The sequence below is a fragment of the Salvia splendens genome, chromosome 8 (assembly GCF_004379255.2).
Source record: "Salvia splendens isolate huo1 chromosome 8, SspV2, whole genome shotgun sequence".
Lineage (NCBI taxonomy): Eukaryota > Viridiplantae > Streptophyta > Magnoliopsida > Lamiales > Lamiaceae > Salvia > Salvia splendens.
Window position 1 is genome coordinate 6,808,027 of NC_056039.1, and position 18,090 is coordinate 6,826,116.

Consider the following 18,090-nt stretch of genomic DNA (forward strand, 5'->3'; position numbering starts at 1 on the left):
TACCTCTTTATCCTGTTTGAAACTTGCTCTTTTGTCTCTTGTTTTACTTTGTTTATGTTTAATAGTTACATACCAAAATCAAACATTTGATTTGTCTAGATAGTAGTTAACATCGGTCCGTGGTACTTGAGTTTATACAATTTGTCTCTGTGGGATACGATACTCTTGCTTGCTTTGTGCTACACTAGCCCCGTACACTTGCGTGAATTTCTTGTGTTAAAATAAGTTGAGTCAAGTTTTTGGCGCCGTTGCCGGGGATATTTGTGTTAATTTAGCTCAATATCGTGGTAAAGATAGAAATTAATAGTTTAGACTTTATCGCTTTAATTTTTATTTTATTGTTGAGCTCTCACATTGGGTTTTCTTGTTTCAAGTTGTATGCACACACGCTCTAGGGGTCTACCTTTATAGCTTATCGATCTTGAGATCGAAGCATCCAACAGAAGAAACGCTTTGAGAAGGCTAAATCAAAGTATCTGAGTCTCTTCTCCGGTCCAGAAACGATCACCTTCACCGGTTCAAGAATCACCGTCACCTACTCCGTCACTAGTTCACTCCCCTATTCAGTTTGAGCCACATTCTCCTATCCTGATGGAGAACGGAGACGGGAATAATGTTCCACCACCACCTCCTCCAACGAATGCTCAGCTTCAACAACAACTCGAAGACTTTTAGAGGCGGTTAGATCAAAGGCAAAATGTGGTACCTGTCCAAACCATGTATGCCTATTATGGGGTGGTAAACCCAACCGTTGGCAACAATGTTAATGCCAACACATTTGAACTCAGGAGAGGACAACTCTTCGAGAAGAGCCCGAAGTACACCGGTGGGGCCGAACCGATGGCAAGTGGGGCGCCGAAGAGAACCAAAGTTTCCGCCACCGGAAACTACTCTTCGAGTGAAGAAGGTCCGGCGATCGACCTCAACGTGACGGACGACGGCGTCTTCTTCTCATCCCCTAGCACTCAAAGTCGTCCGATGGGAACAAAGACTGCAAAGAGGAAAGCGAAGGGGAAGGCAACTACGAGCTACTCCGCTATGCCGCCACCGCCGCCCAATCAGTCTCTGGATAAGATCTCCGACTCTATGTCGGAGATGAGTATTACCTGGCGGATGAGCCAGCTGACGGAGTTGACATCGAGGGATACTTCGACAATGTCGGAGTTCGATCTCGAGTTGCACCATGAGATGATCGCCTACCTTCGCGCACAAATGAAGAAGTAGTAGTTTTATCCTTTTTTTAAAAAAAATGTATGACTTGTATTTTTATTTTCTAGGATTTTTAATTTGCTTTGTCTAGGATTTGTAATTTTAATTTCTACTGAACAATGTATTTTCCCGATTTGAATTGTTCAACGTATTGCATTTACGAGTAAAATAGGTTGAAGTTGTGAATAGTGCAATTTATTAGTTGTGGTCCGGGTTGGGGCATGCAGGGTTAGAGCAATTGTGGCCTGAGACTCAAATTTAGGGGAATGATGACGTGGAGGGGACTTGGGGCCTGAATCCGAGTCAGGGTTAAGGATGCTCTAAGTGTATAAGAAAACATGAATTTGAGGTATGTGATCAGAGTTTGGAAAATGAGTTTGGTGGCTTACTTTGGTTGATTAGGTTAACTAGCAGTTATCTGTAAGCGTCAAATGTCACTTCTTCACACCTTGAATTCAAACATACATTAAAAAAAGGTGTTTTGAACTATTAATCAAGTAAAATGGAGGGATATTTATGCAGAAGCGTTTGATAATTTAGGTGTAGGGGAGAAGCTTGCGAGCCATGGATATGCCGTGTTTGGAATTGACTACGAGGGCCATGGCCGGTCAATGGGCGCTCGTTGCTACATCAAGAGGTTTGACAACATTGTACATGATTGTAGCAACCATTTCAAGTCAATATGTGGTAAGTTACCAAACTCTCCCAACTTAATTTTTGCTTGCCTAAGTTCAGAGGGCTCGATCTTTTTATAATCATAATTACTACTACAACTATTTTGATTTAATGTGAATATGGATGAAATGCAAGTTTTTTTTAAAAAAAATCCTAATCAATTCTAGTAGTTAAAAGTTTACCAAGGCCATTTTCTTGGAATATTGTTTTTCAGCACAGGAAGAGTATAGGGAGCATAGAAGATTCTTATACGGGGAGTCGATGGGTGGGGCTGTGGCGCTTCTGACTCACAAGAAGGATCCTAGCTTCTAGCATGGCGCTGTTCTTGTTGCTCCTATGTGTAAGGTCATATCCACCACAGCTTGCTTCCTCTGCTTTAGGCCTTTTGATTTGTACTAGGTTTGTCGTCTCATCCGTGTAGCTCGTTTTTCGCCTCTCTAGATCTTGGAGAAGGTGAAGCCACACCCTATAGTTATCAGTATGCTAACCCAAGTTGAAGATGTGATACCTAAGTGGAAGATAGTCCCAACCAAAGATGTGATCAATGCAGCCTTCAAGGACCCTACAAAGGGCGAGAGGTCAGTTGAAGACATCTCGTTAGTTGAAGTTATCACTACAAACAATGTGCATATTAGCAGTGGATTTTAGAGGCGGATATATTCTGCCAATATTACTAGCAGATTAGTGATGGTGGTTGTTCATCGTGCTGCTGCAGATTCGTTGCAACAAGTTGATATATCAGCAGAAGCCTAGGCTGAAGACCGCGTTGGAAATGCTCCGGACTAGCATTGATCTTGAAGATAGTTTAAATGAGGTATATATATATATATACTATGTATGATCAATTTCTTGATATTCAAGAAAAATGATGGAAATGTTACCTTGTGTTGTGTTAGGTGACGCTGCCGTTTTTTGTGCTGCACGGGGAGGCGGACACGGTGACTGACCCGGAGGTGAGCCGGGCGCTGTACCAGCGGGCCAGCAGCGCAGACAAGACCATGAAGCTTTACCCCGGGGATGTGGCACGGCCACGCAGCAGGGGAGCCAGACAACAACATTGAGGTGGTTTTCATATCATGGCTCGATAGGCACGTTGAAGCCCCAAGCGCCAAGGCTGTGGTGGCGGTCACGGTGCAGAAGAAGCCGCCTAAAGCGCGCTCTCGGATGAGGTATCTATGTGGCTTGAAGGGCCGGAGTTTGTGCCCCCATTCATCCACCTAGTTTCTTGTATTAGGGGAGAATCCAAATACAATGTGTATTTTGTTTCGGATCTACAACTTATCAATCACCTAAATTACCCTAATTAATACTAAATCATTATGATTAATATCTTTATTTCTGTAATTAATGCATTAAATGGTGGAGTGTATGATGACACCATAATTTGCTATTTTGAAAATGAGACCATTAAGTGAACCAGCAAAACAATCCATGTATCAAATACTACGATTCTATTAGTCGTGCCAGTTTAACTACTGGTAGACCATAATAATATACTTCCTTCGTCCTATAAGAATATGCACATTTGGTTGGATATGAATTTTAATGTTAATTGAAAAAAATAAAAGAGAGGTAGAAAAAAAAGTAATTAAATTATTATTAGTAGATTATGGATCTCATCCCATTAGAATGAAAAAAGTTTCTAAAAATAGAAAATGTAGTATTATTGTAGAACACACTTCCTGAATCATAAGAGTAACATGAAATGCAACGAATCTAAAATTTACTCCTATTTGTAACTTAAAAATTAATGTCACTAAAATAGATTTTTTCTTCTGAAAGTAAAAGCAAATAATCTAAGACAAGTTTGACCGCTTACTGTTTATCCTGAAACAACTGATTCGTCCGATTTTTAAAATAGTAGTAGTAGGACAATAGATATTGAAAATTTATTTCTAAAATAGTAGTAGTAGGACAATAGAAATTGAAAATTTATTAAAAATACTATTGCATTATTTTAATAGTTTGGGTCCAACTTAATAGGGGTACTTTTCAATAAATGGCTCGTCCATAAAAATCGAGTCTGGTCGGGCTATACTAAATCAACATGAAAAGTAAATAAGATAATATTGATTTGGGATGTAATAAAATGTTAATTACTTAATGTGATAACTTTGATAATTCTTCTACTTTGTATATTAGACTTTGATAATTCTTCTACTCTGTATATTAGGGGCGAAGCTAATAATTCAATTTAATTTGAGCAAAAATAGATACATGAAGAAATTTTATAAGTTTGAGGCGGGAAATTTATAAAGAAAATTTAAAAATATTTAAAATTAATCAACAAATTAGTATAAGTGTATATTGAGGTGGGGTAATTGCCCCTTTTACTGGATCCGCTCCTGTTGTATATAAAAAATATCTAAACAATGACATGAGTATTTCAATTATGGTTTTTATGTTTACGTTTGTATATTTATTTAAATGTCAACACAAAGACATACTCGTGCCATTGTGTTGAATTTTTAATATGCTGAGTTGACGAGTTATCATATTTATCACATTACGCTAGTTATCATACTAACACGAACTATATGGATTTGGAAAAAATCTGTGGCCAATTCTGCAATTTAACTCGCTTCAGAAACATGCTGCTTAGCCAAATCATGGTATAATTAATTTTTTTCCCTAATTGTTGCTGCAATCCACATCTCTAATTATTATTTCCCTTTCCAAAATAAGGAAATACTCCAACAATATTTAGCCCCATTTGCCTAACTTGATGGTGATTAATTTCCTTCTAATTAAATTCTAGCTCCAAATTACTTGTGGTCCCGCGAGACTGCAGGGGTGGCCGGTGTGATGCTAAGAATATCATTGTTACTATTATTATTATAGACATAGTAGTAGTATTACTTAGGATAATCGCTTAGCAATACAACTTAATATATATCGAAAATTCATAGACCGATATGTACACATAAAAGCAAAATTTTCATGCAATTAATTCTTCTATTTCACCAGTAACTCAATTAGTTCATTTAAGAATCACATTAATATTTATTTAATGAGTTATAGGGATGTGTTATAATACTAATTTAATAGTTAAATTGTTAACTACAATTAAATGATAGACATCGGATCTTAAAATCAAAGACGATGATCATTCGACTCTGAATATCAATACAATGAAAAAAAGGTTAATTAGGATATTTATATCAATTAACAACAAAATAGTAACTATAATTAACTTTTTAAAAATATCTCAAAACTTTAAATGCATATAATTATCTCAATTTAAATTATTTTTTCACGCAACTTATATCAAATTAAAGATAATTTTATAAGGATTCCAATGAGGTCATACATGCATATGTTTCGAAGTCAAAATTTGAAAAAATTTCTTGAATTTTCATATTTTTGAAGAAGCAGTTTTATCTCAATACAAATTACCTAATATGTCAATATAATGCTTATACAATGTCTATATGAAATTATGTTGACATTGTCATGTCTTCCTGTTGATGTATTTCATACATTATATTTATATTGTGTTCCTAAATCCTAATTTTGATAATTGTCATTATCTTTTTAATATTAAAAATGAAAAATGAAATTATACATGGTAAATTATATACTATAAGATTTCTAAAATCATATAGTTTTAAATTAATTAAGTTAGTAATTAAGAGATGAGTTAGCAATTCATCATATGCTTTATATGTATATGTAACTGGCTTAAATAATAGTGACGTAACTTTAACATTGTATTCATTTCATGAAAAAGATTTAGTGCATCTCTATAGTTGTGATATGATCATATATTACATATTAGGTTTTTTAATACTAATATATATTCTTTTTTAAAAATATAAAATACTCTATTAAAATAATTATGCTAAAAAGGTAAAAATGAAATTCTTCTAATATTATCTCTATTAGAATAGGTATGCTAAAAAAGTAAAAATTACTCGAGCAATAGTGTATATTTTCATATCAAATCAAAATCATTTATTCACTTTAGTATAATATCAAGCTGAAAAAAATGGGTTATACTACCCCATATATTATTATAATTCTAATTATTTGCTAATTACAAAGTATTAATAATAATCAGAAGCAGCTGAATAAAGGTGTATGCCTTATCAGTAGCTTGCTTCAATTCACTTGGTTCACTTGCTCCAAATTCATCACTGCAAGTATCGACATCGGTTAGAGCTGCCGAGCCTCTGGTTTGGAGTGTACTGATGCTAGGCCTATCTAGCTTTTGTATCAAGGGTTTGGCCTCTTGCAAGTTGTCCACGGCTTCACCAAAGTTCTCAACACACGTGTCGATTATCTCTTTGTTGCCAGGGTTTGACACTGACTTCGCCACGTTGATGGAGGCTTGTGTGGTGGACAAGGAATTGTCAAGCGCGATCCCAGCTAAGCCCCTAGCATCAGCACCCTTCGATCGAGGGTCAGATCTTAGGGCTTGGTTGCATAGGGAGGGATTGTTGGATTTGGTGCACAAATCACCTATCAAATCAGCATGACATTGGCTTAACAAGGCTAGAGACAAAAAGATTATGGTAGAGTAAGACATTTTTTCTGCTCTTTTGTATGTGAGTTTTGATTTTTGTGTATTGTTTAATTTGAATGGGTCTATTTATAATTGAAAAATCGACACAATAAATGGTATATTATTCGAATTTACATAAATGCTAGTAATACATTGGAAATATGTTAATGAGATCCTTTTTAGAAGGAAATGAAATATTATTGCAATTTACATTAAAATATATTAATAGAGAATATGTTGCATAAATGTAGAGACCACAAAATGAAATGTTGTTGAGATTTACATTGAAAGATGGCAACAGTTTAGGCTTAATGATCCACAAATAATCAGCATACTGTTTCCAATTAAACAATTTTCCAATCTTTTTCCTTACTGAATTTGGAAAGTTGATTTTAACAAGATTTTTGTATCAATATATCTCATTATCATTATCAGCACAATCTATTTAATTAAAAAGAAATATTATAAGGTGATATGGAATTTTCATCCGATTTCAAGGTCAGCACAAGAAATTTATCAAATAAAAATATTTTGATTAGTAATGTAAATAATTGCATACACGATATAAATAAAATAATTATTATTAAAAATAAAAAAATTCAAAAGCGCAAGAATTTTTTATTTGTGGTACGAGATATAATACAAATAATATTACACAAAACATAAATAATTGAATATAAAAATAAAAATGAAAATTCAAAACAATAAAAACATAGTAAACCGATTAATATCCAGAAAAAGAAAAATAGAATATAATATGAAAAATTAAAGCATATTAAATCGCCTATTATTTAGAAAAGAAAACAGAGCGCGAATAATTACATTACTAAAAGATAATTACATAAAACAAAGGAAATGCTAGTGCAAAAAAAAAAAAAAAACAGGACACAAATTTTTAACGTTTTGCCACTTGACACCAAATCTTTATATAAATAAGTACTAAAAATAGTATTGTTAATGGGTTTTTTGATAACGTTGTACCCCTTATTCCCACTTGCATATGCGGTTGTTAGTTGAGGTTGTAAAAACTTGTTTTATTATGTAAGAAAAATGTTTAAATACATATTTTATGTGATCATTATGTATAATCATTTCTCTAGTTTAATCCATGTTATTATTGTTTGTTTTATTTTGCACATTTATTTTCATTCTAATATCAAGAAAGTTGTCTTTGCATTATGTATATGGGGTTCATGTCGTGTGGCATTTTCTACCTTTTTAATTGCTTTTAGTGACCTCTTCTACCAGGCCCCGAGCATCTGCCCAACCCACGTAGGATCAAATCTTAAAACATTAGTGCATAAATGAAATATTGTTAGATGCAGATCAACAATCGCCTATTAAATCAGTTTTGCCATTTGCTTAACTTTACAATATAAGTGTGATAAATTCTAACAAAAAACAGACAAATGTTTTAGTTTGGTATCAAATTATCAATAGATCCTTCTATAGTAAAGAATATTGTAGAACTAATTTATTGTAATTTTCATGATGACAAAATATGACATTATGTGGTTTGATGTCTATGGATATATTCCTTTAATAGTAGTAAAGAATATTGTAGAAATTATTTATTGAAATTTGCATGATAACAAAATGAAATTAACATTCTTTTGGTTTGATTTCAATGGATCCTTTTATAGTAAAAAATATTGTAGAAATCATTTATTGTAATTTGCATGATACAAATATGTCATTTCAGGATTAATTGGAAGAGGATACTCCCACCGTCCACGTAAATAGTCACCATATGGACGGCACGAATTTATTCCATTGATAAAATAAGATATATAGAAAAAAATAGTTCAAATATTGTTAATCGAAAATATAACTAAATCATTAGAGAGAAATTTATCATACATAAATATAGACTAATTTTACTAAATCATTAGAGAGAAATTTATCATACATAAATATAGACTAATATTAGTGGAAGAACTAAAATGAAAAAAATAGTTTCTTGGACAGTGACTATATAGGAGAAGGTTACTATTGATATTGTCATAAAAATAGTGTCACAATTTTGCCCAATTGATATTTCCGATCATAGTTGTTGCTAACTTAGATTCAGTAAATACTAGAGGACAAATGGATTACATTCAAATCCTTGAATACCAAAGGCAAAGAAAGATCTTCTAGTTAATTAATACTATCGTTTATTTGTAATATGTTACTTGGTGGGAGCATTGTCCACAAAAATCCCAAGTAAAGGTATAGTTGCTTGCAACTTTATTGATATGACAACCGATGTGGGAATTATGTATGTAATAAAGGCATCATTTTTTCTCATGACACAAGTTCCAGATTTCGGGGCTCTCTCAATCGAAATGGGTCCCTTATTTTTTATAAGCGCGATACAGAGTGTCGTTGCACGAGATTGGTTGTACGCTTATGCAACTCTCTCCGGAAAGCCTTTGGTTTTGGTTGTTTCGACGATCAAATCCCTCAAATTGTCGATGTACACTTGGAAGATCTGTTTTGTTTCCTCAGATTCATATTAGTACGTGCTTTTTTACTTGTAAATTTTGATCCCTTCTATATTTGGTTAGGAGTTTTATGGTTTTTGGCTCTCGTATCACTTGAATTTCAGTATACAATTGACTTTAAATGCTAAAATATACGAGTGAGGTCGTGTAAAATAAGTAGTAGGTTCTTAGTACTCCATATTTATAGGTTGTTGATGGCCTAGCTGTAAATGTGGTTTAAGAATGATTAAGACGTGAATCAGATTCCATTTACTTTAGGGAAAATAATACACTTATTTATCCAAATTTATAATAATAATACTTGTATGTAAAAAGTAAACGCGTCTACAAATGATTTAAAATTCCAAACAAAAAGATAAAAGTGAAGAAACATAAGCAATATCACAAAATAACCTGTAGGAGCTAAGCTAAGATGCAAATCTTGAACCAATATCTCACTGCCTTCTTTTGCTTCTATTATAGTACCATTCATTCATACTCATTCCGTTGCTAGATTAGCAACTCTCCTCTCCCTCACTAGGTTTACTCGCAGTCGCAACTCACAGATCGTAGACTCTAAGCCGAGGTGGCAGCAGCGTCTTGCTTGTGATCTCCAAAGATCCGTTGCCTGAAGTCTGACACCATCATCGGCAGACCTTTACGGAGAGCTATCTTGGGCTCCCAGCCCAGCTGCTCCTTCGCCTTGGAGATGTCGGGCTTCCTCTTGTGCGGGTCATCTTCCGTGTTAGGCTTGAATTCGATCTTAGCATTTGGATCAATAGTCTCTTGTACCACCTGAGCAAGCTCGAGCATGGTAAACTCGCCTGGGTTACCAAGATTGAAAGGGCCGACGTGCTCTCCTTCCATCAACCGCATCAGTCCCTCGACCTTCACATTCATGAGACGAATGGCACATTGTTTAACAAATCAAGAAGCAGAAACCAACTCAAGTTCAACCTAGTACTTGAGTCCAAGAATGTAATGACAAAACAAGATTCCACCACACACACTACATTACAATATAGTAATACTGCTATAATTCAAATGGCCATTGCTATAACAACATTTCAACAAACACCATAATTCAATACTTAGTAAAGTTTTAGTATAACACAAAGATTAAATCATAAGAAAAGATGATGAAAATCATTACCAGATCAGAAACAAACTGGAAGCTTCTTGTCTGCTTTCCATCACCATAAACAGTTAGTGGCTCCTTCCTCAAAGCCTACCAACCACAACCACAACCACATCCTCGGTTAAGTAAACGACACTACACACTTCCATGTTAATCACAAATAGACGACGGAGCCACATTTTACCTGAGCAACGAAGTTGCTGACAACACGCCCATCATCAATGCACATACGAGGACCATACGTGTTAAAAATCCTCGCAATCCTAACCTGCACGTTATTTCTCCGAATTAAGCACACCATTAACATCCAAATCATGACTTACTGCAAGCACGAAACACGCACACGCCTAAATTAAGGAGAATTGGCTATTCTAATCTCGTGTATTTCCTTCTCTTTGCAACTTTTATGAGTCATGGCAACATTGTCCATTTTCACGCCTTTATTATGATCCCATTATATTTTTATTGCCGGATTTAATAAATACAGTACTACAATGAGTATTAACTCAAAAATTTTAATTCACCTCAACTCCTGCGCCTCTGTGGTAATCCATTGTCAACGTCTCAGCCGTCCTCTTCCCCTCGTCGTAGCAACTTCGGACACCTGTCCACATTAAACACCCACTAAATTTGTTTTCTTCATTTATTATTTTCGTCATAAACGGACAACAAACGTTGTCAGCTCCAACAAACTCTTTTGAGATTTACGCTACAACTTCCCAAGACATGTGTAGTCTGAAATGACCAATCTGCCCTCCGGCAGCCCACGTTTTGCAATTTAAGAGCGTAGGGTTCAAACAATCCCCACCCACCGCCACCAACCACGGCGAAACAGGGGTGGTGAGAGGGAGAAGAAAAAATTAAAATAAAACGAAAACAGAGTCGGCGGGGGCCACGTGCTCGCCAGATAATATCTTTGAATTTTAAAAAAGTTGGGGCAAAAATTAGATCGCGTCAAGTCAAAAAGGACGAAATATAAACCCCACTAACGGCTCACACGTGGCGTTACAATTGCAGAGAATACTCATGGCTCACGTTAGCCACGACGCCCCACCCACGGCCGATCTAACGTGCACCGCCCGCCCGAAACCCGGCCCGCCTTAAGGCCACCCGCAACGCGTCCCTTAGCCGTCACTTATCTCGTCCCAGAGGGACGAGACGGATAAGAGACGGCGTTGCAGCCTTCCGTCTCCATCCCGTCACGGAAAAACGTCCGTCCCAGAGGGACAGCTCGCGAAACGTCTCGCCACGCGCGTTGGCGACGTGACGAGCTCCGGTTCGTCCGTGACGCCTACTCACCTGCCCGCGAGTGAGCGTCGTTTTTATCCGAAAAATATTTTTTTTAAAATTCAGGAAAAATTCAAAAATTTAAAAAAAATCCCAAAAAATATACTACACGTTTATAGACGTTTTTACAAATTTTTAATTTTTTTTTTATTTTTTTAAGCCTCTAATTACTTCTATAAATATCAAATCATTTATACAAATTAATTCACCATAAAAAATATTTTTTTTAATTTAAATTATGTATTTTTAATTTTTTTAGGATTTTATTAATGGGGTTTTTAATTTTTTAGAATTTTATGTTGTAATTTTGTTTTATTTTTAATGAAATATGTTTTTATTAATTGAATTGATTGGAAATAAAAATAAAAAAATGAAAATTGAATGAATAGTAATTTAAGGGACGGATAAAAGATAGAGGATTGTAGATTCAGTCCCTTAGTTAAGAGATGGAGTAAAAAAGTAAAGCTAGATTGCCTAACTTACGCTACAATTCTTACACAAAGAAAAATGATGCAAGAGAGAGGGGGAGATATTTACCGATTGGATTGACGTTTCCCCAGTAGGTCTCGACTTGTGGATGCTGCAGCGGATCACCGTACACCTCACTGGTGCTCGTTAGCAAAAACCGCGCACCGATTCTCTTCGCCAGTCCTAGCATGTTCAGTGTCCCCACCACATTCGTCTTGTGCAAATCCGGAATTAAGGATTTTTCACATCGAAATTGAAATGAAAATTTAAAATTAAAATAGAAATTCAATCGAATTGAGTAAAAAAAAGGATATGATAGTCTTGACGGGGTTGTGCTTGTAGTGAACGGGGGAGGCGGGGCAGGCGAGGTGGTAGATCTGGTCAACTTCTAATAGGAGAGGCTCAACGACGTCGTGTCGAATCAGTTCGAATCTCGGATTGCCGAAGTGGTGCACGAGGTTCTCCTTCCTCCCGGTGAAGAAATTGTCGACGACAATCACGCTGTCGCCTCTCGCCATGAGGCGATCGACGAGGTGGCTGCCGACGAATCCGGCGCCGCCGGTGACGACGATGCGGAGGCCCTTCCGCTTCAGGCCGAGCGGGATTTTGCCGACCGAGTTGATGCCGAACCCGGTGGCCACGTGGCCGTTCTGGTACATGGATCGCTGGGGGCGGGACTGAGTCAACTCGGAGGGGATGTAGGAGGAATCGTCGATCGGCGCGTGAGGCTTGGGGCCGGCGGCGGGGAGGACGGTGAAGAAGAGAGTGGCGATGGCAATGCCGACGAAGACGAAGAGGAGGCGCTGCTCGCGGAGGATGTAGTGAATGGGGCGGGCGACGCTCAGCCACGGCTTCGCAGGCTTCGGGGAATAGGCGTCGCTCACCGGCTGCGACTCGTGCCCGCGGAATATCAGCTCCGAAGCCATTTCTTCCAATGGATCGAAACGGCTACGGAAAACGGCGGCGTTTTGAGGCTGCGTGTGAAATGGAGAGAGAGAGAGAATGAGTTTGCTTTTTTGTCAACCCGCCGGCGCGTGGGGTTGAGGAATTGTGGTGTTTCAATTTGAGAGAAAGCGCTGTTTAAAAAGGGGTGATTGGGTTTTCTAAATTACATAATTGCCCCTCGGTTTTGAAAAAGGTCTAATTGTTGGACTGGATTTCACTGGGCTTTTTATTACTACAATGCCTATTGTATTTATTTCAATTTGTAGTTTAAATAGTACTACTACTGTATTGATATAAATATCTTTGGTAAAAGTAACAAATACATAGTAGAGTACTATTTTTAGCTGGTTAGATTTCCATATTTTAGTTATGATTGACATTTTTATGTAAAAAGTTAACAATTTTGATGGTTCATTTTTTAAATAATACGGATTACTAGTATTTTAGTAGGATACTCCTTCTATTCCCTCATAGTTGAGGCAAAACTTTTCTGCACGAAGTTTAAGAAATGAATGTTGAGTGTGTTAAATAAATAGATAAAAAAAATTAAGAGAAGGAAAAGAGTAGAGAAAATAAAATAAAAAGTGAATAAAGTAGAGAGAATAAAGTAAGAGAGGTTAAAGTAAGAAATAGAAAGAGGTTACAATATATGAAAATGACTCAACTATGAGGAAACTTCCCAAAATGGAAAATGATTCAATTATAAGAGAACGGAGGGAGTACATCAGTAGTGGCGAAGGATATTATGATAAGTTTTTTCTTTTTATCAATCTCTTATTTTACAAAAATTTCATTTCAATTTAATTATAAACTACGATATGATTAATTTACAATGACACCAGTATAATATTTTTCATAGAATATGTCTACTCTAAGGGTCCGTTCGGTACACGGAATTGTAATTGAATTGGAATTGGAATTCTAATTCAATTCCAAATCCATGTTTGGTAAAATGAAGAATTGACATGAAATTGAATTGACATGTTTGGTAAATATACACACAGTGCACACACTACGCACACTTCACACACTTCACACATTTCACACACTTCACACATTTCACACACTACATGCACTTCACACACTATACACACACTATACACACAAAATACATACATTACACACAAAATAAACACATTATATACACTGTACACATTGTACACACATTACACACACTTACAAATTTTATACGAAATACACACACTACATACACACTTCACACAAACTAAAATTTCAAATTCAGTTTAGTTTTTCGGTTTGATTCAGTTTAAACTTTTGAAAAAATTTAGTTTTTCGATTCGGTTCGGTTTGGATTGAAAAAAATATCTAAAAACTGAAAAAAATTCAAAAATAGGAAGCTTGAAATGTGTGAGACGTGAGTAGTTTTTGTAGTGTGTGAATTATGTGTAGCGTGTGAAATGTGTGTAATATGTGTAGTGTGTGAAATATGTTTAGTGTTGAAATGTGTGTAGTGAGTGAAGTGTGTGTAGTGAGTGAAGTGTGTGTAGTGTGTGTAGTGTGTGAAATGTGTGTAATATGTGTAGTGTGGGAAATATGTTTAGTGTGTGAAATGTTTGTAGTGTGTGAAGTGTGAAATGTGTGTAGTGTGTGAAATATGTTTAGTGTTGAAATGTGTGTAGTGAGTGAAGTGTGTGTAGTGCGTGAAATGTGTGTAGTGAGTGAAGTGTGTGTAGTGCGTGAAATGTGTGTGAAGTGTGTGTAGTGTGTGAAATATGTGTAGTGTGTGTAATATGTTTAGTGTGTGAAATGTGTGAAGTGTGTGTAGTGTGTGAAATGTGTGTAATATGTGTAGTGTGTGAAATATGTTTAGTGTCTGAAATGTGTTTAGTGTGTGTGGTGTGTGCAGTGTGTGAAGTGTGTGCAGTGTGTGTAGTGTGTGAAGTGTGTGTAGTGGGTGAAATGTGTTTTGTGGATATATAGTGAAATTTTATGACTTTGGATTTTGGAATTACAATTTTCTACTTTTTATATGAAATTCAAATTGTGGAATTGGAAAATTTGGAATTGCAATTCAATTTCAAATCCAAATATTTTTGTGATACCGAACAACAAATTTGGAATTGGAGGCTCCAATTCCAATTCCAAGCCCAAGCCCTCAATTCCATGGTACCGAACGCACCCTAAACAGTAACATTGGTAATTTAAACTCTGAAAACAATATATAACATTTTTTTTCATATAATACTATGTCTAAACTTTATGATAATGTTTTGGCAATTTAAATTGTGAAAAGTATTGTATCTATGATGACTTTTAAGTACATCGAATAAATCAAGAATAACCTTTTCCGTATAAGGTTGCTATATACTTACTATAACTTTATACTAGGGATTATGGAATTGGGATATCTTGCTTTGATTTTAATTATTTACTCCTTTAGTTGCTAAGTCTTTGCTGGTGAAGAGAAAACAAAGGCAAATAACGTATGGAATAAATATTTTAAATATAGTGAGAATGACATAAATCTAACATATCGCCTACCTAGTCTACCCAAAGCAGTAGTTAATCTTTAAAATGTCAAACATGACCAAACTTAAGGAATAAATAGTGGTGAAATGTTGAATTACAATAACCATAAATCTATTTACTACCATAAAACTACCTCCAACGTATCAATTGGTATATAACATAATTTTCTTGCGTATGGAATTTTTTCTATAAAATAAATCGCGTACATTAATTCATCATTATTCCTTTCAATAATTTACAAATCAAGAGTGTGCACCGCACTTTATATGGTATCTTACAGATATTTTTACAAAATATTTATAATTGAATAAAATAAACACTTACTAGTTACTACTATTTGTTATTCCCACACTCTATGTACTACCCAACTAATATTGCATCTTAAACACCAACTATTGCACGCTTTTTTTGCCACAAATATTATAAGGCCATCCGCCCCACTGTGGGCTACGCGGACGATGGTCGCGGACGATGACACACATTTTTTATTTTCTATTTAAATCTCGTTTCTCATTCATTTGTACATACGAACATATCGACTATCTCTTTACATATTCTCTCTCAACATCCAACCAAAATGAATCTCGGCGACGACACCAATAGTTCTAGTTCGTCTGAGTCCGGTAGTTCGACGTCAGAAGCATTAGATGCAGCCGTTGAAGAGGCCATGGCGGCATGCTATGCGGCAATGCAGCGCGAGGCGGCGGCAGCGGCGGCTGAGCAAGTCCATAGGCCTATTCGACATAGGACGTTTTTTTTAATTCGCATTGTAATGTATTAATTTTTATTAAATGAAATGAAGTTTTTGAAATTCGTATTTTAATTTATTAAGTTTTTTTAAATTCGTATGGATTTTGTAAATATTAAAAAAATGATGATGTGGCGCGACTTAGGGCGCCCCATTGCAGGTGGGGAGGTAAGAGGATAAAACTGATGACGTGCCGCGCCTTAGGGCGCCCCAGTGTGCCCTAAACCTTATTTTACTTAATACTTTAATTGGGCACAATAAGTAGAAAGGGAAACGTCACCGACTTAACCAAGTACCAATAAAATAACAGTCATAATATAAACTAGATTAGGTGATATAATCCTTTTCATGAATAAATTGAACTTCAATAGATAAATTGACGATCGCATACTCACTATCATTATGTGCAATAATGCAATTAATATGATTATGTGTAATTTTAAACACACTTGACCAATGTATTAATTGTACCAGTAAATGAATTTATAATAGTATAATATTACTATGGATATATCGATACGAAACCTTAAATGGACGGTGTTTATTCACAAGCAAAGCACAGGGGTATTATAGTATTTTTCAGAAAGTTAGTCAATGGAATGAAAGCTACTTAAAGGCAATTTTGGTGGAATCTTTGAGTAATTTGAACGCTCACTTTCAAAGAAAAACTCTAATAATTTGAACGCGCACTTTCAAGGAAAATATTAATTTTTATATTGATAAATCTAAATAGAATTTGACGAGTTGTTACTAATAGTAGGTAATCACACATTTATCTTACTAGAAGGTGAATTTAGAGAAAATTTACAGAGAGGTGTTGGTTTAAGAATGATGATATCAAATTTCCTACTAATAAAATTGAAATAGGTAAAAACAACATTTACTCACATCACGCGTTAGCTTCATTGGCATGCGTGAGTGACCGAGACATGTGATATTGTATATGAATTTACTCACATAAAACAGTAAATTCCACGTCAGAAAAGGAGACAAAGCAAAATTATCATATAGTATATGAATTGTCAAATGTGCATGTGATATTGGCTTTCTTGGATAAATTATGGAAGAGAAAACCAGAAAATTAGATTTATTACCCTCAGCGATGAACATGTTACAGTACTACTCCTACTAGTTTGTCGCCACGACCGAGACATGCTACTTGACTTAAGCTAAATCAATAATTTTAATGTAAAATTATCTTCATATTTTAAAAATTAGACAATGAATCACAAATAATTCCGTGCCTAATTAAAGGTCAGTGATAGACACTATACGTAACATAGCGGATGACTCGAAAATACAACTTCTTTTATTGTTGTTTTATTAAAGCGCAAACACATATTCCATATAATAACTACTCCGTATATAGTAGTAGTAATACTGAAATAATACTAATTAAGATTTTAAAAGTTTAATTTAATTCATTTAGAGTTAGGCTATCCGCAACGCTGTCTCTTATCTGTCTCTTAATTGTCTCATCTCTTAACTATATATGGGTCTCAATGTACTTTTCACTCTATCTCTTAACTAAGAGACAGAACCTGCAACCCTCCATCTATTATCCGTCTCTTAACCATCTCATCCCTTAACTATTAATTCAATTTCGGGTTTTTATTTTTATTACCAACAAATTCAATTAAAAAAAACACACTTCATTAAATAAAATAAAAATTACAACTTAAAATCTTAAAAAAATACATAATTAAATTTGTGGCAAAATAAATAAAAAAAGACATAATTTAAAATGCAATTTTATAGAAATTATAAAAACTACTCCGCCGGAGAATCATCCCCCGGAGGCGGTGGAGGCGGAATACCAAGTTGTCCCGCCAGATACACAATGCCGGCATGATGGGCTTGAAATTGGGCGGGCGTCATCCGGGAAGTGTCCGCCATCGTGGCGGTGAAGTACATGGACATTAAGGAGGAGGGCGGCCCTTGGGAGCCCGCCTGGCTTGATTCGCCTTGGTCACTCTTCTCTCTAGCAGCCTTGGTCCCTTGCAGCCGATGGCCCCCACGGGAGGACCCCCTGCATCGTCTGTCGTGCCCTCAACCTCCTGCGAGGCAACCTCTTGTGCGGCACTGCCTGAACCGCCCTCACTAGAAGAGTATTGGCCACACGTCGTGTGCTTCGTGCGTTTTGAGGTCGAGCCCGTGCTGG

General features: G+C 35.8%; 2 protein-coding genes and 1 pseudogene across 2 annotated transcripts; 1 reads left to right on the plus strand and 2 right to left on the minus strand.

The window, feature by feature from the left end:
• Nucleotides 1-717: 717 nt before the first annotated feature.
• Nucleotides 718-3,215, plus strand: LOC121745668 (annotated as a pseudogene).
• Nucleotides 3,216-5,920: 2,705 nt separating this feature from the next.
• On the minus strand, nt 5,921-6,412 carry LOC121745669 (pectinesterase inhibitor-like). The gene has a single exon (XM_042139647.1). The coding sequence runs from the start codon at nt 6,410-6,412 to the stop codon at nt 5,921-5,923; it is 492 nt and encodes a 163-aa protein (XP_041995581.1).
• Nucleotides 6,413-9,100: 2,688 nt separating this feature from the next.
• On the minus strand, nt 9,101-12,808 carry LOC121745099 (UDP-glucuronic acid decarboxylase 2-like). Its single transcript, XM_042138880.1, has 6 exons — nt 12,061-12,808; nt 11,816-11,963; nt 10,516-10,595; nt 10,176-10,259; nt 10,007-10,081; nt 9,101-9,741 (listed from the first exon to the last, which is right to left on the minus strand). The coding sequence occupies exons 1-6, from the start codon at nt 12,670-12,672 to the stop codon at nt 9,430-9,432; spliced, it is 1,311 nt and encodes a 436-aa protein (XP_041994814.1). The 5' UTR covers nt 12,673-12,808; the 3' UTR covers nt 9,101-9,429.
• Nucleotides 12,809-18,090: the final 5,282 nt, after the last annotated feature.